The 25097-nt window shown below is 39.1% G+C and overlaps 1 protein-coding gene across 3 annotated transcripts in view; it reads right to left on the minus strand.

The window, feature by feature from the left end:
• The window catches only part of LOC136334441 (S-adenosyl-L-methionine-dependent tRNA 4-demethylwyosine synthase TYW1), a 201698-nt gene that overhangs the window by 40245 nt on the left and 136356 nt on the right, over positions 1-25097 (minus strand). For 2 of the 3 annotated variants that reach the window (XM_066274639.1, XM_066274638.1), the window contains exon 13: positions 24660-24795. In XM_066274639.1, the coding sequence (XP_066130736.1) occupies positions 24660-24795 (136 nt within the window). Of the gene's footprint in view, positions 1-21571; positions 21707-24659; positions 24796-25097 lie in introns of those variants that run through there. The other variant, XM_066274640.1, reaches the window with a different exon arrangement.

The raw sequence follows: 25097 nt of genomic DNA on the forward strand, positions 1-25097 counted from the left end.
CCTTTCTCCCTTCTCTCTATCTCTCTCTTCTTCTCCCACAACCATGGCCCAGTTGGAATGAGTTGGCCCCGAGCACTGAGGATGGCTCTATGGTCTTGCCTCAGGTGCTAAAATAGCTCAGTTACCCAGCAATGGAGCAATGGCCCCATAGGGTGTTTGCTGGGTGTATCCCAGGCAGGGTGCGTTCAGGAGTCTATCTCTCTGCCTCCCCACTTCTCACTTAAGAAAAAAATATATAAATCAATATATATTCCAAAAGAATGTATAGTGTATAATTCCTTTCTATATAAAGTTCAAAAATAGGAAAAACTATCTTATGGTGTTAGAACTAAAAACAGTGATTACTTTTAGACAAGAAATGACCAGGAGGGGACATAAGTGGTTCAGGAGAGGGACTTTGTGAGTGCTCTTAATATTCTGTTTTTTTAGTCTGTTGCTGAAAATAGAGGTGTGTTCATTAAATAATATATAATTTACCAAGCTATTCACTTATGCTCTGTATACTTCTCTGTATATATGACATAGCCTAATAATAAATCCTATTAGAAATTTTAAAACTATATGCAAAGTGCTAGGAGGAGGCATTCAACTTTTAAAAGTCCTTATACAGTATATACACAAGTATTCATAAATCAAAGATACTATTTGTTATTTAAATAATAAATATTTGAAATATTCCAATGTTTCTCCCACACCAAAAAAAAAAAAGTAGGAAGACTGATGAAAGAAGAAATGTAAAATGCTGACAGTTGTCAAAGCTAAGGTTACGGTTACACAGGAATTTATGATATTATTTTTTTTCTTGGGTGTTTTAAATATCTGTAATAGCATGTTTAAAAATATACAGTTATGAATTAGAGTTCTGCTGCTTCTAATTAGACAGTTTTCAGTGCTACATATTCTGGATAGTATCAGTATAACCCAGGACTATAGCTCTTCATTTCAATGATTTATTTTGACAGTTGAAGTTGAAGATGAACTTGAGCAGAGGCTATGTCAAAACAAGATAAAATGGTCTCCTAAAATATGGTACCGAGTTACTAGTAATCAAAGAAATGCAAATTGAAGCCGTCAGGAGGTACCGCTCTGGCTTACCAAATGGGCAGAGATGTTTTTGTAATAGTAATTAATATTCAGTGTGGCCTAAAGTTGAGCAAGGCAGACATACTAATTCACTGATGAAGTGTGATTTAGTACACCAGCATTTGGAAAGTTACATGACAACATGATTAAAGAATCTGAAAAATATTTAAATCTGTTGGAATTCTAAAAATTTAGCCTTTGGAAATTATTAAAATTGTGAACAAATACTGATGAATAAGAATTTTCGTTCCAGCTTTATTTATATATAATAATGAGATATTATAAGCTCTCAAGATGTTCAATCCCAAAAACAGTTATAAGATTTATAATGAAACTATTAAACTAACACTGAAAATGATATTTCAGAGCAGGGGCTGTGTATCTCAACACAGCAGAGGAACTCACTCCTAACAAAAGGAGAGCTCGATGCAGATGAGAGTCTCAGAAAGGGGAGGCAGGGGAATCGGGACGTGGACTTTTGTTTGTTTCCTTGTCCCCATAAAGAATAACTGTTTTAGAAAAATACTCAGTGAGGAGGAGGAGTAATTTTTATGTTATAGCGTTCAATTTTTTAAAAGCTAAAAAAATTGTGCGTGTACCCTAGTATCAATGACATAAATTTATATACAGGGGGGAAAGGCTTCTAAGGAAATACAACAAAAAATGTGGGATCAGAAAACATTTATACACATACACACACTTTTTAATCGTACTGACTCTTGAGATGAGACTGGATCAGTTTAACAGCCACTTAACATGTCTGATCTCAACTATCCATTGTAGCAGATGCCTTAAACAAAATTCTCCTGCTCAAAGACCAGCTGTTTGGTAAAGGAAGTGGGAAAATATTTGCTTTAGGTTCAGCAGAGCCTCAGAAGACCATGCATATCAGCAAGACTATGAGACAGACTGCGACCCGAGTTTGAAGATTCATGTACCTCCATGAGTTACTTCCAATAGCAAAAATAAAAGGCGGGCTTGACGCCCTCCTGGGATTGAGGCACTGCAGGAAGATGATGCCTGTGTGAGGAGCAGGAGGAGGGTGAAACCACACATATATTTTATATAAATATAAATACATATATAAATAAGTACACAACTGTAGTTATAATGTGCCTAGTGGACGTACGGTCAAAGGGATACTATAAGCCCATCTCTTGAGAAAGCACCAGAAAAGAAAGCTGGGAAGTGCAAAATGCACAGACAAAACAAGCTGGGAGCACCAGCAGCTAGCAGGGTGAGCAGAGCTTGTAAGTACACACTCTGCAGCAGGAAAAAAACATTCCTATTAGAGGATGAAAGAGCAGCAGTATTTACACCTGAGAGAAGCACGAGGAATGAGTAATACAGGCAGTGTTTCTCCTCCTTTGGAGGTTGGGAGGTTGGAAGAGGTGGCTCTACTGGCATGCTGATAGGACAGTCTCAGTGTAAAAACAACCTGCGCCCTGAGACCCTCCAGAAATAATTTACAACATGGGAATGTAAGGAAAAAAAATGAGAATAATAATAACAGATGATTAATAACGGAGACAGGATGTATAGAGATAGAGAAAAAATCAAATGAAAGAGAATAAATACTTGGTAAGGTTTCTAGAGGAAAAATGATCTGACTACAAAATCATAGGGCTGCTCTCTGCTTTTCACGTGGGAGAAGGTCTGCACTGAGAGTCTACAGCCACCACCACAGCGTGAACGAGAGAGGAGCCTACCTACAGAAAAGTAAATACAAGTCAGAGAAACACAGTCATAAACATCAGTCAGCAGAAGATCACGTTACAGCTTACACCAGGGTGAAGAGACAGACTCCCACCAACAATAATAACACATCTACTTGGATGTCCTAGGATAGAGACAAAAAAGTAAAATCTCTGGCAATGTACCCTCAGGTAAAGTCTATCCACTCTGTAGCAGATACAAACATAAACACCTGGACACCAGGTGTGCAGAAGATGGAATGAGAAGGATACCTCAGTGTAGTCAAAACATGTCTCACAAAGTAAATTTGAAAAGATTATGGGGCAGTCAAAAAATATACACCCCAACATGAATAAATCCTATATATCTCTTTCTCTAGAAATATTACTTATAATAATTCATGAGCTGCCTTTCTGGGAATTAACTGTCCAAATGCAAACACTCTGTGGTCAAGGAATTTTCTGATTGTTTTTAACTCACCAATTAACTGCCCTATGACTAAATTTAACTGGAAAACAAACACCAAAAAACAAAAAACCCTGGACTCATTAAAAGGTGACTCAGTCCTCAAAAAGCCTCTAAGGTTTCCTCCCTGAAAAGCTTATTAGCGACAAGATACGCCTGTGCATACAGAACTCCACCTTATGTCTGACTCCTAAGAATGGGAATCAGAATGGCGTTATGTATGAGTTGAGTTGAGTTGTACACTTGAAACCTGTATAGTTTGGTGAACCATGTCAACCCAACAAATAAAAAAATAAAAAAATAGAAATGACAGCAACATGAGCCTGGTAGAAGAAGGATAGGTGACACTTGCTATACAAACAATAAAATACCAAAAATTAAGGGTTTCATCCAAAATGCCTACTTAAACTAATTTGTATTATTTACCAAATAATATGTATATAATGGATATGCAGTCAAAAGGATACTTTAAGTTAATCTCTTGAGCCATCACCATTGCAACATAGATGAAATGAAAAATGAAAATTAAGTAGATAAATCAGGCTAAAAAAATAATAAAGCTGCCTGCTAGAGCACAATTGTGAGCAAATACAACCACCTACTAAGAAGAGTCTACAAACAATAATTCCAAAAGATGTGTGGAAATCTAACATTTCACAAAGACAGCCAACATCTACGATTAGAATATGAATTTCAGTCAAAGAAAATTAAAGTGATATGACAGGCAACTTTAAAATAAGAGATAAATGAAAGACATGACTTCATAAAGATGGCAAGTTTCCCAAATTAAACTACAAATTAAAAGCAATTCCAACCCTAAGTTGTGTGTGTGTGTGATTCTAGAATAAATATGAATATGTTAATTAAGGGACTAAGAATAAGCAAGACAATTTTCAAGAAGAAAAAGGGGTCTTTTGTGCTAAACATGTGTTACTATTAAAGCAATATAGGCCTGACCAGGTGGTGGTCCAGTGGATGAAGCGTCAACCTGGGAACGTGAGGACCTAGGTTCAAAACCATGAGCTCCTCTTCGAAACCCTGAGGTCACCAGCTTGAGCACGGGCTCATCCGGTTGAGCAGGGACTCACCAGCTTGAGCGCCGGGTCACTGGCATGAGAGTGGGATCATAGACATGACCCCATCATCGCTGGTTTTAGCCCAAAGTTGCTGGCTTTAGCCCAAGATTGTTGGCTTGAAGCCCAAGATTGCTGGTTTGAGCCAAAGGCCACTGGCTTTAGCAAGGAGTCACTCACTCTGCTATAGCCCCCTGGTCAAGGCACATATGAGAAAGCAATCAATGAACAACTAAGGAAACGAAGGTGCTGCAATGAAGAATTGATGCTTCTCATCTCTCTCCCTTCCTGTCTGTCTGTCCTATCTGTCCCTCTCTCTGTCTGTGTCACACACACACACACAAAACTTATTCTTTAAGAAAACAGAAATCAAATTGATAAACCCTTACCGAGGCTAACCAAGGTGAAGAGAGAAGACATATTTTATTTTTCTGTAAATATAACCTGTTCTAAAATACAAGTTCATTAAAAAAATAAAAACATGGGAGTGACGTCACAGAAATGACACCGTGAGGAGTGTTCCCGATACCTGGGAACTTCAACAACTAGAGACGGAAAAACAATCTCAGAAGCATCTGAAATACACATATATCAAACAAAGGTATGACTTGGCGAAAAGGTGGCAGAATAAATAATCCACTCTGAAGGAAATAAGACGGAGAACGGAGTATTCTGCTTTCATCACTGACCCGAGCAAGGGTTGCTTTCACTTGGAACTGAGAGAAAGCGAGGGCTGGGGGTGCGGAAAAAGCTGGGCTAGAGCAGAGACGTTCAAGCTGAGGAAGAGTGTGCCCATGGCTCAGCCCACATGGAGTTAATGCCAGCGGCAGACCCGGGTAGAGGTGGGCGAGCAGTTGCCTTGTTTACTCCCGGTATCCCGGTAGGTGAGTGAGGGCAGTGTGCGAGTGGATCCACCAGGCACTTCGGGCGTGGGGGCCAGCGTTGCAGGATGAAGGGGCTGGGTCAGAGACTGTCAGTAGTGGCCCTCTGTGTAGGCTGTAACCAGAGTTTCTAAATAATCCTGGCTTCCCAAACAACAGCACACGGGAAGTGCACGAAAGCCAATTCCCTATACCTGGACCTGTCTGGGCGTGGCACCTCCGCCAGCCATACACGCTAACAAAGCACACTCCTAGGGAAGAGAACTGTGGAAGTGATGGGGGGAAGGCACGCAGACAGCTTGCAGACAGCCTCTGGAGAGCAGACCTGTAGAGTGCTGAGGCATACCAGACATGCCCAGAGGCTCATAGAAAGACACCTGAAAGGCGATCGGCTCCCAGCCCTGCCTGATTACGATGGCAGCTCTGGCTGGCAAAGTCTTACCCAGAACCTTGGGTTGAGTGGGGATAGAGGGGGATTTGGCAGCTCTTAGAGCCTCTTGCTCTCCAAGCAGTGGCTGCGGCAACTTCACAGCTGGGTCCCAGGCTGCTGGTTCAGAAAGGAGAGATTTGGAAAGAGGCTCTGGGAAAATGAACTCTCCCATTGTCGGAGCCTGTGAATGCTAATGTGCCCCGCCTACCAATGGGAATGAGACCTAGTTTACGTCATCACCATAATGACACAACAGCAAATCTCTGCCTAAGAGTGCCACAGGGGCAGAACCTGGGGTACAGTGCCACCGGCCAGAAAGAGAGAGAAGAAAGAAAAAGGAAGAAGATAACTTCTCAAAACCAGGAAAAATCCACAGTCATTATAACTTCTTCCATTGTATTTTTTAACTTTAATTTTTTTTCCTTCCACCTTGGTCATTTTATCCTCTTTCTTTTTATTCTTTTCTTTTCATTTTGAATGTTATTACCCATAGGTGTTACATTTTCCATTTTTTCTCTTTTTTCTCTGAGTGTTACATTCCAAAAAACTTAACTCAATTTTTCTACTCTCTCTTTTTGTTTCTTCTTTTTTCTTTCACATTTTCTCTCATTCCAATCTCACCCACCAATTATTTTATTCTAGATTCAAATTTTTTCTTTGTGGCATTTTGTGTGCTTTTTACTTCACTTTTTATCTCTTTAGCATTTCCCCCAACTCTGGCTCTCCATTCTATAGTTTTTGTGCCACTTAATAAAATTTTCATTTTTCATTGTATTTTTCTTTTTCTTTTCTCTTACACTATTTCTCTCATTAGACCATCATTTATAAACAAATTATTTTATTCTTGATTCAAATTTTTTCCTTGTGGCATTCTGTGGGTTCTTGCTTTGTTTTTTGCCTCTTTGTCACTCCCTCCAACCCAGGCATTCCATTTTACATATTTCTGTTCCACTTAGCACAATAGAATTTTCAGTCTTTCACTGTATTTTCTCAAAAATAATTTTTTAAATCAAATCTTATTAGTGTTATTAACAATACCACTCTAAAATGCCATTATAGAAAAAGAAATCAAATATCATGGATACAAAAGACAGTGATGTAGCCCATATAGATGAAGAAAAATCTATAGAAAAAAATTTCAATAGCTTAGAAACCTTGGAGTTAAATGACAGAAAATTTAAAATTGAAGTCTTAAAAAAACTCTGGGATATACAAGAAAGCACAGACAGGCAATTTAGAGAGCTCAGAGAACAACTCAATGAACAGAAAGAATACTTCACCAAGGAAATTGAAACTATGAAAATGAATCAGAGATGAAAAACTCAATTCATGAACTGTAAAACGAAGTAACAAGCTTAGCCAATAGAACAGGCCACATAGAGGAGAGAATTAGTGACACAGAAGATAGGCAACTAGAGGGACTACAGAGAGACGAGGAGAGAGACTCACAAATTTAAGAAAATGAGATAGCCCTACAGGAATTGTCTGACTCCATCAGAAAGAGCAACATAAGAATAATCAGTATATCAGAAGGAGAAGAGAAAGAAAATGGAATGGAGAATATATTCAAACAAATAATAGATGAGAACTTCCTAAGCCTATGGAAAGAACTAAAGCTTCGAATTCAAGAAGCAAACAGAACACCGAGTTATCTTAACCCTAACAAACCTATTCCACAGCACATCATAATGAAATTGGCACAAACCAATAACAAAGAAAAAATTCTCAAGGCAGCCAGGGAAAAGAAGAATACAACATATAAAGGAAGGCCCATTAGATTATCAACAGATTTCTCAGCAGAAACTTTACACGCTAGAAGAAAGTGGACTCCAATATTTAAAGTTCTGAAAGAGAGGAACTTGCAGCCAAGAATACTATACCCATCAAAGCTATCCTTCAAATACGAAGGACAAATAAAAACATTCACAGATATAGAAAAGATGAGGAAATTTATCACCAGAAAACACCCACTTCAGGAAATACTAAAGGGGGTTTTCAGGCCAGACACAAAGAACAAAACAAAACAAAACTACAAGTAAAAGCTCCATCAAGAACACAATAAAAACAAAATTAATCTGTGACAAAGGAACAAAAACAGAGAGAGGACAAAGATTAACAGTAGCAAAGGAGGATGGAGTACAGAAGCACTCAGGACATAATGAACTACAATGAACACAATAGGTACCCTTTCCATTATTTAATGGTAACCACCCCTGAAAAAACCAACACAGAAGTATATGGCTTGATAAAAGAAGCAGCAGAGGAAACAAGTATGGGTTACAACCAAACAAAAAGAATGATAGAAAAACAAAAGAGAAAAATCAAACAAGATACAAAACTATCAGAAAGCAATATATAAAATGGCAATAGGAAACCCTCAAATGTCAATAATTACACTAAACGTAAATGGATTGAACTCACCAATAAAAAGACACAGAGTAGCAGAATGGATTAAAAAAGAAAATCCACCTGTGTGCTGCCTACAAGAAACACATCTAAGTTACAAGGAAAAAAACAAATTCAAAGTGAAAGGCTAAAAAACAATACTCCAAGCAAATAACATCCAAATAAAAAGCAGGTGTAGCAATACTTATTTCTAACAATGCAGATTACAAGACAAGAAAGGTAATCAGAGACAAAATCGGTCATTTCATAATGATAAAGGGGACAGTGAATCAAGAAGACATAACACTTCTTAATATATATGCACCAAACCAAGGAGCACCAAAATATATAAGACAACTACTAACTGACCTAAAAACAAAAACCGACAAAAATACAATCATACCTGGAGACCTCAACACACCACTGACAGCTCTAGATTGTTCATCCAAACAGAAAATCAATAAAGAAATATTGGCCTTAAATTAAACACTAGAACAATTGGATATGATAAGACATCTACAGGACATTTCATCCCAAAGTGCCAGAGTATACATTTTTCTCTAGTATAAATGGAACATTCTCAAGAATTGACCATATGTTGGGTCACAAAAAATAACATCAACAAAATCAGAAAGATGAAAATTATACCAAACATATTTTCTGATCCTAAAGCCTTGAAACTAGAATTCAACTTCAAAAAAAGAGGTAAACAAACCCACAAAAATGTGGAAACTAAAAACATACTTTTAAAAAATAAGTGGGTCAAAGAAGAAATAAGCGCAGAGATCAAAAGATACATACAGGCAAACAAAAATAACATTACAACATATCAGAATCACTGGGATGCAGCAAAAGCAGTAAAATGAGGGAAGTTCATATCACTACAGGCCTATATGAAAAAACAAGAAAGAGCCCAAGTAAACCACTTAACTTCACATCTTAAGGAACTAGAAAAAGAAGAACAAAGACAACCCAAACCCAGCAGAGGAAAGGAAATAATAAAAATCAGAGCAGAAATAAATGAAATAGAGAACAGAAATACTATAGAAAAAATTAATAAAACAATGAGCTGGTTCTTTGAAAAGATCAACAAAATTGACTAACCCTTGGCAAGACTCACCAAGGAAAAAAGAGAAAGGACTTATATAAACAAAATCCAAAATGAAAGAGGAGAAATCACCACAGATAGCACAGATATACAAAAAATTATTGTAGAATACTATGAGAAACTATATGCCACTAAATTTAACAATCTAGAAGAAATGGATAAATTCCTAGAACAATACAATCTTCCTAGACTGAGTCATGAAGAAGCAGAAAGCCTAAACAGACCCATAAGCAGGGAGGAAATAGAAACAACTATTAAAACCTCCCCAAAAATAAAAGTCCAGGGCCAGATGGCTATTCTAGTGAATTCTATCAAACATTCAAAGAAGACTTGGTTTCTATTCTACCCAAAGTCTTCCAAAAATTGAAGAAGCAATACTGCCAAACACATTTTAGGAGGCCAACATAACCCTCATATGGAAACCTGGCAAGGACAACACAAAAAAAGAAAACTACAGACCAATATCTCTAATGAATACAGATGCTAAAATACTAAACAAAATACTAGCAAATTGAATACAATAACACATTAAAAAAACAATTCATCATGATCAAGTAGGATTTATCCAAGAATCACAAAGATGGTTCAACATACATAAAACGGTTAATGTAGGCCAGGGGTCTCAAACTCGCGGCCCGTGGGCCGCGAGTTTGAGACCCCTGATGTAGGCCCTGGTCAGTTGGCTCAGTGGTAGAGCGTCGGCCTGGCATGCACAAGTCCCAGGTTCGATTCCCAGCCAGGGCACACAGGAGAAGCGCCCATCTGCTTCTCCACCCCTCCCCATCTCCTTCCTCTCTGTCTCTCTCTTCCCCTCCCGCAGCCAAGGCTCCATTGGAGCAAAGTTGGCCTGGGCGCTGAGGATGGCTCTATGGCCTCTGGCTCAGGTGCTAGAACGGCTCTGGTTGCAACAGAGCGATGCCCCAGATGGGCAGAGCATCGCCACCTGATGGGCATGCGGGTGGATCCCGGTCGGGCGCATGCAGGAGTCTGACTGCCTCCCTGTTTCCAGCTTCAGAAAAAAAAAAACACAACAGTTAATGCAATACATCATATCAACAAAATATCAATAGATGCAAAAAAGGCTTCGATAAAATACAACATCATTTTATGTTTAAAACACTTAACAAAATGGGTTTAGAAGGAAAATATCTCAACATAATAAAGACCATCTATGATAAACCATCAGCTAACATCATATTAAATGGCATAAAACTGAGGACTCTTCCTCTAAAATCAGGAACAAGACAAGGTTGTCCACTCTCTCCACTCTTATTCAGCGTTGTGCTGGAAGTTCTAGCCAGAGCAATGAGACAAGAGAAAGAAATAAAAGGCATTCATATTGGGAAAGAAGAAGTAAAGGTTTCACTTTTTGCAGACGATATGATCCTGTACATTGAAAACCCCAAAGACTCCACAAAAAGCCTACTAGAAACATTAAACCAATACAGTAAAGTCACAGGATACAAAATTAATATACAAAGTCCATTGCCTTCCTAAATGCCAACAATAAAACATCAGAAAACGAGCTCAGAAAAACAATCCTCTTCATGGTTGCAACAAAAAAATAAAATACCTAGGAATAAACATAACAAAGAAAGTATGACATTGGATCATTTACAATAACATGGATGGACCTTGATAACATTATACTGAGTGAAATAAGTAAATCAGAAAAAACTAAGAACTATATGAATCCATATATAGATTGGACATAAAAATGAGACTCAGAGACATGGACAAGAATGTGATAGTAACGGGGGAGGGGGGAAGAAAGGAGAGGGAGGAGGTGGTGGGGCGGGAGGGGCACAAAGAAAACCAAATAGAAGGTGGACAGAAGACAATCTGACTTTGGGTGAGGGGTATGCAACATAATCAAATGTCAAAATAATCTGGAGATGTTTTCGCTGAACATGTGTACCCTGATTTATCAATGTCACTCCATTAAAATTAATAAAATAAAATTAAAAAATAGAATGTAAAGCCTGACCAGGCGGTGGCGCAGTGGATAGAGCGTCGGACTGGGATGCGGAAGAATCCTGGTTCGAGACCCCAAGGTCGTCAGCTTGAGCGCGGGCTCATCTGGTTTGAGCAAAAAGCTCACTGGCTTGGACCCAAGGTCGGTGGGCTCCAGCAAGGGGTTGCTTGGTCTGCTGAAGGCCCACGGTCAAGGCACGTATGAGAAAGCAATCAATGAACAACTAGGAAGTCGCAGCGCGCAACGAGAAACTGATGATTGATGCTTCTCATCTCTCTCCGTTCCTGTCTGTCTGTCCCTGTCTATCTCTGCCTTAAAAAAATAAAAGAAAAGAAAAAGTTATGAATGTTAAAAAAAAGTTATGAAAAAAAAAATAGAATGTAAAGAACCTATATAATGAAAACTATAAAGCATTGTTAAGGGAAATTGAAAAAGATATAATGAAATGGAAAAATATTCCTTGTTCTTGGATAGGAAGAATAAATATAGTCAAAATGACTATATTACCCAAAGCGATATACAAATTTAATGCAATTCCCATCAAAATTCCATTGTCATTTTTTAAAGAAATGGAACAAAAAATCATCAGGTTTATATGGAACTATAAAAAACCCTGAATAGCCAGAGCAATCCTAAGGAAAAAGAACAAAGCTGGAGGCATTACAATACCAGACTTCAAATTATATTATAGGGCCACGATAATCAAAACTGCATGGTATTGGCAGAAAAATAGACACTCAGACCAATGGAACAGAATAGAAAGCCCAGAAATAAAACCACATATATATGGTCAAGTAATTTTTGATAAAGGGCCCAACAACACACAATGGTGCTGGGAAAACTGGAAAGCCACATGCAAAAGAATGAAACTCGACTACAGTTTGTCCCCCTGTACTAAAATTAATTCAAAATGGATCAAAGACCTAAATATAAGACCTGAAACAATAAATTACATAGAAGAAAACATAGGTACTAAACTCAGACCTTGGTTACAAAGAGCACTTTATGAATTTGACTTCAAAGGCAAGGCAAGTGAAGGCAAAGATAAATGAATGGGACTACATCAGACTAAGAAACTTTTGCACAGCAAGAGAAACTGACAACAAAACAAACAGCCAACTAAATGGGAGTTATTTTCAAACAACACACAGATAAGGGCCTAATATCCAAAATATACAAAGAATTCATAAAACTCAACAACAAGCAAACAATCCAATAAAAAACTGGGAAGAGGACATGAACAAACACTTCTCCCAGGAAGAAATACAAATGGCCAACAGATATATGAAAAGATGCTCATCTTCATTAGCTATTAGAGAAATGCAAATCAAAACTACAATGAGATACCACCTCACACCTGTTAGATTAGTTATTATCAACAAGCTATTATAACAAGTGTTGGAGAGGCTGTGGAGAAAAAGAAATCCTCATCCACTGTTGGTGGGAATGTAAAGTAGTACAACCACTATGGAAGAAAGTATGGTGGTTCCTCAAAATTTTAAAAATAGAACTACCATATGACCCAGCAATGCCTCTACTGGGAATATACCCCCATAACTCAAAAACACTGATATGTAAAGATAATGCAGCATTGTTCACAGTGGCCAAGACATGAAAACAACCAAAAAGTCCTTCAATAGATGATTGGATAAAGAAGATGTGGTAAATACAGTGTGTCCGTAAAGTCATGGTGCACTTTTAACCGATCACAGGAAAGCAACAAAAGACAATAGAAATGTGAAATCTGCACCAAATCAAAGGAAAACCCTCCCAGTTTCTGTATGATGATGTGGCAGCATGTGCGCATGCGCAGATGATGAGGTAACACCGTGTATACAGCAGAGCAGCCTACGGCCATGCCAGTCAAGATGTGGACGATGCAGAGGAAAGTTCAGTGTGTTCTGTGGCTCCCTAAATTCGAATCCATGACCAAAGTGAACGTGAATATTGGCGCGTTTATAACGAAGCGCCACCACATAGGAATAACATTACTCGGTGGGAGAAGCAGTTGAAGGAAACCGGCAGTTTGGTGGAGAAACCCAGTTCTGGTAGGCCATCAGTCAGTGACAAGTCTGTAGAGGTTATACGAGATAGCTACCTAAGAAGCCCTAAAATATCTGTGCGTGAGCCCACATCGAACTGCACTGAATAGGTATGAAACTAGGAGAGTTTTCCTTTTATTTGGTGCAGATTTCACATTTCTATCGTCTTTTGTTGCTTTCCTGTGACTGGTCAAAAGTGCACCATGACTTTATGGACACACTATATATACTATGGAATACTACTCAGCCATAAGAAATGATGACATCAGATCATTTACAACAACATGGATGGACCTTGATAACATTATACTGAGTGAAATAAGTAAATCATAAAAAACTAAGAACTATACAATTCCATACATAGGTGGGACATAAAAATGAGACTCAGGGACATGGACAAGAGTGTGGTGGTTACCGGAGGTGGGGAGGGGAAGGGATGGAGTGGGGGGAGAGGAGGGGCACAAAGAAAACCAGATAGAAGGTGACAGAAGTTATATGACTTTGGGTGATGGGTATGCAACATAATCAAATGTCAAAATAACTAGGAGATGTTTTCTCTGAACCTATGTACCCTGATTGATCAATGTCACCCCATTAAAATTAATAAAAATAAATAAATAAAAATAAAAACATGTTCAACTGTTTATAATCAACAAATGAAAATAACTATTAATCAGGATTTGATTAAGTGATGAAATATCTATAAAATAAGGTACAGCTATTTAAAAAATATAAAGTAAAATTATTTGTATTCAAACAGAAAGAGGTACTATATATATATATATATATATAGATAATCAAAAAAAGCAACCTGTATAGTGCGGGGTTTAACAAAAGTAGGTTGACAGCTGTGAGTCCACAAAACACAGAGTTTATTCTTGTATTATCAATATTTATTCATTATTGTATTATTTTTCCACATGAACAACAGTAAACCTACTTTTGTCTACCCTATATGTAAAATTTATATTTTTAAATACTGAAGTATAGTTTGCATTAACTAAACATGTCAATGAAGAAATTCCCAAAGTAAACAGAGATCCCTTTGGGAAATGATACTCAAGGGCAGAGTGTAGGGGATTTACTGGGCAGTTTCCATTTTTAAAGTTCTGTACTTCATATTGATAGAAATTTGACAAAGTAATTCTTTCTTAAAATGACAGATTACAAAACAACATATACAATATGATACCTGTAAAAGCATACATACATACATACATAAGGTTACAAGAACATACACTCCATATGTATTGTTTTGTTAGAAGGGAACCCAAGAAACATAAGATAATCATCATCTAGCAACTATGAAAAGTATGAAATAAAGTGCAAATGAGCCCTGGCCAGTTGGCTCAGCAGTAGAGTGTCAGCCCAGCATGTGGAAGTCCCGGGTTCGATTTCCGGTCAGGGCACACAGGAAAAGTGCCCATCTGCTTGTCCACACTTCCCCCTCTCCTTTCTCTCTATCTCTCTTCTATCTCTCTCTTCCCCTTCTGCAGCCAAGGCTCCAATGGAACAAAGTTGACCAGGTGCTGAGGACGGCTCCATGGTCTACTCCTCAGGCGCTAGAATGGCTCCAGTCACAGCGAAGCAATGCCCGAGATGGGCAGAGCATCACCCCCTGGTGGGCATGCCGGGTGGATCCTGGTCGGGCGCATGCAGGAGTCTGTCTGACTGCCTCCCCACTTCTCACTTCAGAAAAATACAAAACATAAAAATAAAAGTAAAATAATTTTTTAAAAGGTGCCAATGAATTCTTCGTGCTGCCAAGTGGACCGCAGAATATCAGTGCTAACAAGAACAGGCAGAGGGGGAAAGCAAGCTCGAGAAGACAGTTCAGCATAACCACACAACCAGTCTAAACTGGCCTTGTCCTCTTCCAAAGGAGACACCAAGTCGTTCTTCAGAGATGACAGGACAAGGCTGCAAATCACGCAGTCAGACGATCAAACGTGCACTAGAGAAAGAATTCATTCTAGAATAACATTTCAATGTCACTGGGTGGAAATTCACCCTGGACTGCATGCTAAACACCCTCCCCCTCCGCCCCCAATTCTAACATGGGACGTAGGAAACACCATGATCCCCTAGTACCTGTGCATTAAGCTCTCATTATGCTGAAATAACATAATTCTAGAATATGCATAAGTTCCCCACTTCTTCCCTTGGTGAGGCAGACAGATAGATGAGTCTCACCTCCCGTCTTCATGCCCGTGGACTTCACAATAAAAGCCTTTTCTTTTCTCAAAAACTGAGGCCACGGTTCAGCTCCCACGCACTTTGAGCGGCAAGCTCATGCTTGGTAATAAGTGTTGCTCATTTACACCAAGGTGCCAGTAGAACAACTGGGAGTGTGTCTAGGAGGCACATTCAGTTAAGAGAATAGGACACTGACTTCAGGAGGGGAAACGGCAGGGCTGGGGGCAGCGGGGAGGAAAGAAGAATGTGTGTAAGCAAGATTGTAAGATCAGGAACGAACCTGAGGACGAAGGCTTAGGAAGCACCTCCACTGCGAGAGTGGAAGAAGCAGCTTCAAGGGGGAGAAGGTGGCAAAGAACAAGAAAGAAAATGAGAAGAGTGAAATGTTCTAAAAAACCACAGAGGAGTTTCCAGAAGACAGCGGTGTAAGGTTAAGCAGTACGAGTCCAGGAGGACCAGCTGGGAAGTAGTTACAGAAGTGTCAGGCAGGGAGCTAAGCCCCAGCAGAGTAGTTTCCAAACATCCTAGTGGTGAGTCTAATCCAGTTTGCAGATATTTTTCTGTAAAAAGCTAGATAGTAAATGTTTTAGGGTTTCAGAGCTAATTGGTCTCTGTGGCAACTACTCTGTTCTGCCAGAATAGCAGGAAAGCAGCCGTAGACAGTATGTAAGTGAAGCACGGCTGTGTTCCAATAAAACTTTATTTATGGAAACAGGTGCCAGCCAGATTTGGACCAAGGGCTGCAGTTTCCCAACACCACAGCACCCTCTACTATTCCTCCTGGGAAAGAACTGCTCTCAGATTCTGGCACTGGACACAGTAATCTCTCCTCGAGCACCAGTCCCTCATTGGTAAAATTCTACCACTCGTCGATTTAATCCTGTATACATTTTCCCTGACTGTGAACATACAGGAATTTTGAATCATTACCAATGGAGATGTTAGAAAAGAGAGAGGCCTGGATATTAGTAAGAGTTAAAAAAAAAAAAAAAAAAAAAAAAAAGAAAAGAAAGAGTAGAGTAGTGGAGGTTTTTAAATGATAGTCATGAATAAAAATTAAAAGGACAAAAGAAACCCAGGCCTTAAAAATGTACTTTAGAACCCATTAGGAGACAGGAAATACTAATTTCTCTAAATTCTGGTGACATCTGGTATTAGGTTTCCATGGAGGGAAATACGGGTAGTTGATTCTGTGCATTAAGGAGCACTTTTTTTTCCCCTGGACCACTGCTTTAATCCTAGCTTGCACTCAGCGGGCAAAAATACGCACAGTGGGAAAACACTTCCCTTTCCATTCAGGGCTCCCAAAGCCACTGACTTATCCGAGTTTCCTAGAATCAAAGGTTTCTACCTCACATTAGATGGTAAAGGAAGACCTTCCTGAGAAGGTAGGAGCACGTTTTAAAATATGATAGACTAGGCCCTGGCCGGTTGGCTCCATGGTAGAAAGTGAGCCCAGCCCGTGGATGTCCCAGGTTTGATTCCCGGTCAGGGCACACAGGAGAAGCAACCATCTGCTTTTCCACCCCTCCCCTTCTCACTTCTCTTTCTCTCTATCTCTTTCTCTCCTTCTCCCTCCCTTCTTGCAGCCATGGCTCGACTGGAGTGAGTTGGCCTGGGTGCTGAGGATGGCGCCATGGTTTTGGCCTCAGGTACTAAAAAATTGATCTGATTGCAACAGAGCAACAGCCCCAGATGGGCAGAGCATCACCCCCTAGTGGGCTTGTCGGGTGGATCCCAGTGGGGGGTGCATGCAGGAGTCTGTCTCTGTCTCCCCTCCTCTCACTAAATTAAAAAATAATAATAAAAATAATATATAAAAATAAAATATGATAGACTAAAGGGATTAAATAAAATTTATCCCCAGGCTTTTAATTTTAAGTATCAATTTCACTGGGTTCCTTGAACCACAGTGGAACCTGAAAGTGAGATAATTTAGTCATGGGTCAGACTGGGGGGTAGGGGGGGAGCAAAGGCTTTATTTACTATGCACAAACACTGAACAAAGAAAATTTTTTTAATTATCATGTGATTACTGTAGGGGAGTCTGAAAATGTTACCACAAACAAGGAACAGAAAAGTAGAAATTAATTGACTAGTACCCATTACTAATTAAACATTTGTAAGATGTTATTAATATTCTCTATATTCAATATTATTTCCCTTGTCCTTTTATTTAATGAACATACTATTTGGAAGGTCTTTCACTAATTCACTATCATTCCCAACTTCAACCTAAATTTTCCTTTTTAAGTGCTAAATTCTTCAAACTTAACTTTTCCTACTACATGGAGTTTTAGAATAGAATCTTTACTTTTGATAAAAATAAAAAAAAGAATCACTGTATTCAAAATGCAACCCCACTAAATGGAACCATCTAAAAAGATGAGCAGGAGGTGGTTTTGTGGACTGTGCTTCTCTACTTCCCTCTTAGAGATTGCAAGGAGGTAATAACATGGTCTTCAGGCTTCTCCTATCCTCGCCCTCAGTTCTTACTACCTCCCGCCCCTAGAAGCTGCAACCAGGAGCCTGAACATCATCACTGCCTTTCCCCCAGGCAAAAATGGGCAAGATGCACTTGAACTGGCTTCTAAATATACAAATGGACCTACAACTGGATTCTTCAGAGTCTTCAGTGTCTACCCAATATGTTCAAAGTACACAGTCAGAATATAGTAATTTTTCATCATGAGCCAGGAATAGGATAAAATAAAAATGCTCTTTTTGGTTATATAAAATGAAGGCTTCCTTTACTGAATTCAGGGTTTCCCAACATTGTGAGATGCATTTTGTGAGTTAGGAGGAAGATGATTGACATACAGATTTTTAATACAGACAGAAAGGTGTTTTGGGGGGGTATTGTAACAACCTCCAAATGTAGAGAAAACGTCTAAAACTGGTGGAGATAAAGTTAATTAATAAACTCCAAGGGTGACTCAAATCCTATTCACATGATTTTTAACATTTCTAACTCGTCAGAGGTAGAACAACTTTCCTACCTGATGAAGTGAAAGTGCCAATGACTGAATATTAACAGTATTTACGTACACTGCTCACAAAAGTTAGGGGATATTTCAAAATGAATATAAAGTGATTAAAAAAAAGCATTTGATATGTCACTTGCTACTCAAGCATGATCATTGAGTATGCATCTCATTTGCATAATCAAACAACTTTCTTTGACTTGTTTGCTTTTCTGACATTCTTGTTTAATAAAAAAAAAAAATCACCTGACCAGGCGGTGGCGCAGTGGATAGAGCATCAGACTGGGACGCGGAGGACCCAGGTTCGAGACCCCAAGGTCACCAGCTTGAGCAGGGGATCATCAGGTTTGAGCAAAAGCTCACCAGCTTGAGCCCAAGGTTGCTGGCTCAAGCAAGGGGTCACTCGGTCTGCTGTAGCCCCCGGGTCAAGGCACATATGAGAAATTAATCAATGAACAACTAAGGAACCACAACGAAGAATTGATGTTTCTCATCTCTCTCCCTTCCTGTCTGTCTGTCCCTATCTGTCCCTCTCTCTGACTCTCTTTGTCTCTGCCACAAAACAAAACAAAAAAAAATCAAATGCTTTCTTTTTTTTAATCGCTTCATATTCATTTTGAAATATCCCCTAATTTTTTGTGAGCGGTATATTTCAATCCAATATTTCAGACTATGAACGAACCACTGACATAATTTCTTTATGCCTATCAAGATGGCAAATGATTAGCCACACATACTAGCGTCTTAGGGGCCATGCTGGAAGAGTAAGTCATCTCCACATTGACACAAATCAAACAGAACTCATCGTTCCACAATCTCATTTCCCTAATGCACTAATAAAGGGTCTTCAAATGTCAATTTGAGGAAGTGCTTTCTTCTTTCTGGTTTCAATAAGCAAAAGAAATTAGCTTCTGACCATTCTTTTTAATTTCCCTTTCTTCCCAATTTTCTTCATAAATCAAACACAATTCTCATAAAACGGTTCAATTTTAATCTCCAAAATGGCAATACCTAAAGCTAAGAAATTTTAAATAAGCCTTGAATGATTCCATCTGAAGGAAATTAAAGAGGATGAAATCTATGAGGTGGCAGGCAAAAAGGGCCTCTGGCCTCTTAGTGACAGAGGACTGAAGACTTCCTTGCTATCCATTTGTTGCAGTGGGTTCCACTCTTTTTTTTTTTTTTTTTTTTTAATAGAGAGAGAGAGACAGTCAGAGAGAGGGATAGATAGGGACAGACAGACAGGAACAGAGAGATGAGAAGCATCAATCATTAGTTTTCATTGCACATTGCGACACCTTAGTTGTTCATTGATTGCTTTCTCATATGTGCCTTGACCGCAGGTTTTCAGCAGACCGAGTAACCCCTTGCTCGAGCCAGCAACCTTGGGTCCAAGCTGGTGAGCTTTTGCTCAAACCAGATAAGCCCGTGCTCAAGCTGGTGACCTCAGGGTCTCGAACCTGGGTCCTCGGCATCCCAGTCTGACGCTCTATCCACCACGCCACCACCTGGTCAGGCAGGTTCCACTCATTTTTAATCCCAAAGCACTTCTTCTAATCAACATAAGAGTTTTCCTTTAATAATCTTTGAAATTTCAAAGTTAACAACACTTAAAACAAATTGAAAGTAATGGTCATTTTTAAAAATGTCTGTTCAAACTACCTGGGTACCTTGGAGTTTTCCTCCCCTGGCTCTCTGCCAGATGAAAATCTATAGTCCATACACCAGGAGAAATACACCAGGTGGAAATCATCCTGAAAGGAAGAAGAGTGCCTGCCCTTCCTTTGCCCGTCCTGGTACCGCCTGCTCAAAATGCAAGCCGGAAGGAATGCCACCTACTGGCCGGGGCTCCAGCATACATTTGGACCAGGAAGTAAATTTCAGAACGAAAGTCAGATGTTGAATGTCAGGAGAAAGATAGAAACCTAGGTCTCTGAGGACTCTGTGAAGCCAATGAGTAGGAAAAACCACTTTCTCTCCTGCGTTTCTCCTTTACTTTGTACTGCTGAATATTCACAACACTTCTGAACTACCTGGAGGCAGCATCAGATCCCACAGGTTAAGGGCTTAGTCCACAGGGCTGCCCACACCCCACAGTAGATGCCAAGCAGAAGTCCAGGTTGTCACCTGCGCAGAAGCTGATCACCTATAAATTGAAGATTCCCACAATCCCCACCCTGGGTTCAATTAATTTGCTACAGTGACTCACAGAACACAGGAAAACAGTTCACTTACTGTCCACCGGTGTATTACAGAGGATAAGAAAAGGGCAGAGATTAACATTCAGATGGATGAGATGTGTAAGGCAGGGTACTTGGGAAGGACTAAGGAGCTTCCACACCCCCTCCACACTGCCCCTCTCCCAGCACCACCGTCTGGTCAGCACCCAGAAGCTCCCTGAACCTGTACCTTTGGGATTTTTATGGAGGCTTCCCATGTAAACGAGAATGATCATTAACTTAATTTCCAGCCACTCTTCCCTCTACAGAAGTGGGTAGAGGGAGGAGGGGACTGAAAATTTCAAGCCCCTCATTATGGTTTGGTATTTCTGGTGACCAGTCCCCATTCAAGAGCCACCCAGAGCTATCTCACAGAAACAGAAGATGCTCCTAGTGCTCTTTCTTATCACTTAAGAATTTACAAGGGTCTTAGTACCTGGCCTGTGGTGGTGCAGTGGATAAAGCATTGACCTGGAATGCTGAGGTTGCTGGTTCGAAACCCTGGGCTTGCCTGGTTAAGGCACATACAGGAAGCAACTACTATGAGTTGATGCTTCCTGCTCCCCACCCCTTCTCTCTCTCCTCTCTCTAAAATCAACAAATAAAATATTTTTTAAAAAACAAAACAAACAAACAAGGGTCTTAGCTGCTTTGTGTCAGAAACTAGGGGCAGAGACATATATACATATACAATATTATCTCACACTGAGCAAAAGGAAAGACTAAGTGGTCTTTAACGTGAAGGTCAGAGAAATTTTAATAACATGGAAAAATGCTTGATTCAACATTAACAAAAATAAAAAGCATATATAATTGAATCATATATAAAAAAAAAAACTTCCCCTTCAACCCTCCCCCCAAAAATGATTAAATAGAAGTACTTCAAAATGTTCACAGTGGTTGTATCAAAGTCCTCGAATTATAGGTAATTTCTTTCCTTGCTCCTTTGTATTTCTCTTCTGCAAAGTTTCCATAAATTAATGTGTAATATTTTTATAATCACAGATAAAAAGATCTAATAGTAAATGTTTGTTTTTATTCTGAAAATTGTGGCCACATGGATACATTGGTCTATTTAAATATTAGCTACAGAGCTATTTCATGAATGTACAATAAACCCTTCTTAACAATGGCACATTTCTCCAGTGTCAGGATAGAGCATGTTCACATCTGTAGAAAGAGGAATAATATTCAGTTTTGATATCCAAGAACGTGTGATGCAGGAAATTATTTCTGTGATTTTTAATTTCAAAAATGAGGCTTCAAGAATATTAATGTTATTGTTTAAACATGGAAAAGGATTAATTACTTCAATTTCCTACTAAATCTTCAATTTGGTTTAACAATGTGTCAGCAGAAACATCTGGACACACTACTGAGAAAAGTCTACTGTCAAAGGTAGGCAGCGTTGTTTTGTATAAGATGGATTTCCCTTTTCAAAGAAACAGACTGCATGACAAATAGCTGTCATGACAGAAATTGAAGCTAACACATATTTTTGCTGTTATCCAGAAGGAACTGCTTCTCAGCCCCACATACTCAAGTACCACTGTATCTCTCGCCTCATATTTGAAATGAAACATTTTGACAAAGGATAAAGATCAGGAAAAATAAACATCATATTTTCCCAGAGTAAAAAAACAAAATGTTATCTTCTTCTACTTTGGGTTGCACTAGTTCATAAACAAGCTGAAACTCTTGAGATAAATCAAAATTCATTGTAAAGTTCAAGAAATTCTCTCTTCTTCAAATGCCTTTTCTTGTTCAGGTATACTAAAAGACTAATAAACAAGTAACAACAGTATAGGTGTTCTAATTAAAATATCTGAAATAGCACTTTTATTTAAAAGTTTTTATCTAAAAACTTAAATGATATCAGATTATATAAGTAACACGTTTAACCTCAGCTAATATAGTTACAGTATATACAACGTTTTAGTTTTGAGTATTAAACAATAAAACTGACCTTTCTTGATACTATCTACTATACCAATAATGCCAAATATTCAAAGGAAATAACATAGCTCAAGTTAATTTCAAGAAAACTTTTTATTTAAAGGGCAACTTCCTACCACAAATCTTTCTTAAATGATAACATAAACAATACACGAATGAGAAACATAAACTCTAATTGCTACAAAATGCTTAGAAAGCACTTGCCCTAATCTGCAGGCAGGTAGTTTAAACAGCCCGACTTACATGGACACAATAACAGTATTATATATAAGAAGCTCACAGGTTAGAAAATACTACAGAACTTCACATTACTGCATTACTATCAGTGAGTCAACCCAGAGTACTTACAAATGAATTAAATATGCAAAGGCTTGTATCTTCAAGATAAGAATTCACTTTGTTGAAAATTTGGCCAAAAGAGAAAAAGCAAGCTATTAAGCCACTCTGCTAATGCCTAGTTCTCACTTTCCACACTGACTCAGAACACAGTCAGATAACAGTCTCTGATGTGTCTGAGATTGCCAGCTCCTGCTGTCTACTCCCATCTAAATCCATTCTGATTTTTAGGCCGTATATCTCCTACTTTTTGTCTCAGCAACAAGGGAAGAAAATATGGCTGAAGGCGAAGTCCAGAGGCAACAAGATTTTAGGAACTGAAAAAGCGCCAAAACCAATAGCCTTATAAATAACCTAAGACAGATCAGAAACCAAAGTAATGACCATTTTATATTTTCTTTTTTAATTTTTCCATTGATTTGGGGGGAGGAGGGGAGGAAGAGACAGAGAGAACAAGAGAAGAGGGAAAGGAGACAGAAAGAGAGAGAGAAGCATCAACTCATTGTTCACTTAGTTGTCCGTTTAGTTGTGCACTCATTAATTAACTGCTTCTCACAGGTGCCCTGACTGGGGGTCGAACTTGTGAACCCGGTATATGTGGTGACAGTTTATCCACTACACCACCCAGCCAGGGACTACTTTGCATTTCTTAAATAATGTCAGTGTTAACTGCCAAACAGACATCGATTTAAGTTCTCCAGCATAAAAGAGGAAAAAAATCTAACCAGCTCTGGCGAGTCTCCACAAATTCCTTCATTTAGACAACATTTCTCGAATACCATGAAATGTGCTGTGCGAGACAGAATGCGGAATCAGACATGAGTGAGGAACCCAGGGGGAAAGGAGCTAGGAGAAAACAGAAGGAGCAAAGCGTCTGAGATACAAGACTTCGGACGGGAGAAGGGGCAGCAAATGCAGCTGGAAAAGGCTTTACGGCAGAGGCAGTGGGAAGCTGGGCCTTGAAGGTTGCAGGGAATTTCTACAAGTCGAAGAAATGGAGAGAAAGGACCATTCAGGCTCTGACAAGTTAATGAGAGCCTCAGGAAAAGTGCTGGCACATTGGCAGAAATGGCAGCATAGGCAGGGAAATACCTCATTCCAGGGGAGCATCAGGAGCGATGACTCCGGAAGTGTACACTGGCCAGAGGTTAGAAATGCCGAAGTTAATCACTGGGCCAAGGAGGAGAAGGAAGGTTTTCTGGGTCAGTGACTCCCATAACTGGCTGCATATCAAGTCACCTGGGTTGTTTAAAATACAGATTCTCAAATCCTAGTAGAAATAGGAAGTTGTAATTTTTAAAGCTCCTGTAGTGATTCTCATCTTCAGTCAGATTTGAGTACAGCGTGAAGAACTACAGGGCAGAACCAAAGAGAACGATAAGGGAAGAGAGATAGAACTAACAGGAAATGCCACCGATTGGGACTTGAGGTTAATGGGAAAGAACCAGCGGCTACTACAGGTCTGAAAGAAGAGGAAGCAAGAGAACACCTAAGAAGGGCCAAGTGTCTGCAGGAAAACATACCACATTTGGACATTCTGACGTTGAGTTCCTTGTCAAGTAAGAAATTTGGTTCAAGACCTTCAGGAATATTAACTTCACATTTAAACATACACTGTATGTGGACCCCTCTTCCAAGGTTGCTATGACTGCTACTCTCTCCCCAAACACAAGAAGAACAGATATATGGCAGGGAGCTACAAACTTGAGAAGACCTCAACAAGTATTCAGTAAACAATAAAGGTTGAAAATTTATTTAGTCTTAAAAAAAAAAGGAAAAGGAAACCTCTCTACTTCATTTTATTGTCTTTTAAAGATGTCATAATTCTTACCTTTGCTGCCAAAGCTTTTAGACTGTCGAGGAATCTCTGCCAGAAGTCCTTGAAGAGCGGGCGGTCGATTTTCCTCAGGCTCTCTTTGGTGCTCGCATCCACGCTGACATAGAGCTGGGTCACTGGTTTGAGATTCCTTGTCGTTGGAAATCGAAAACAATAACCACATCAATAAAAAAAATAATATAATGCCTATTTCAGGCTTTTCATGATGTAGAACTTACAGTCTGTACTATATATGGTAACTAAACACTTCACTGGGTCTAAGGCTTCTACTTCTCCCAGAAAACTGAAACGAGTTTAATAAGGTGACAGAATAGGATGTCAGTTGATTATTTTTTAAAATGACTGAACACCATCCCTAATAAACTGAAAACATTCAATTACTTAACATCGACCCCTCTCAAACGGTAGGTTTTAGTGGAAAATAAACAAAAC

The sequence above is a fragment of the Saccopteryx bilineata genome, chromosome 4 (assembly GCF_036850765.1).
Source record: "Saccopteryx bilineata isolate mSacBil1 chromosome 4, mSacBil1_pri_phased_curated, whole genome shotgun sequence".
In the NCBI taxonomy this organism is placed as follows: domain Eukaryota; kingdom Metazoa; phylum Chordata; class Mammalia; order Chiroptera; family Emballonuridae; genus Saccopteryx; species Saccopteryx bilineata.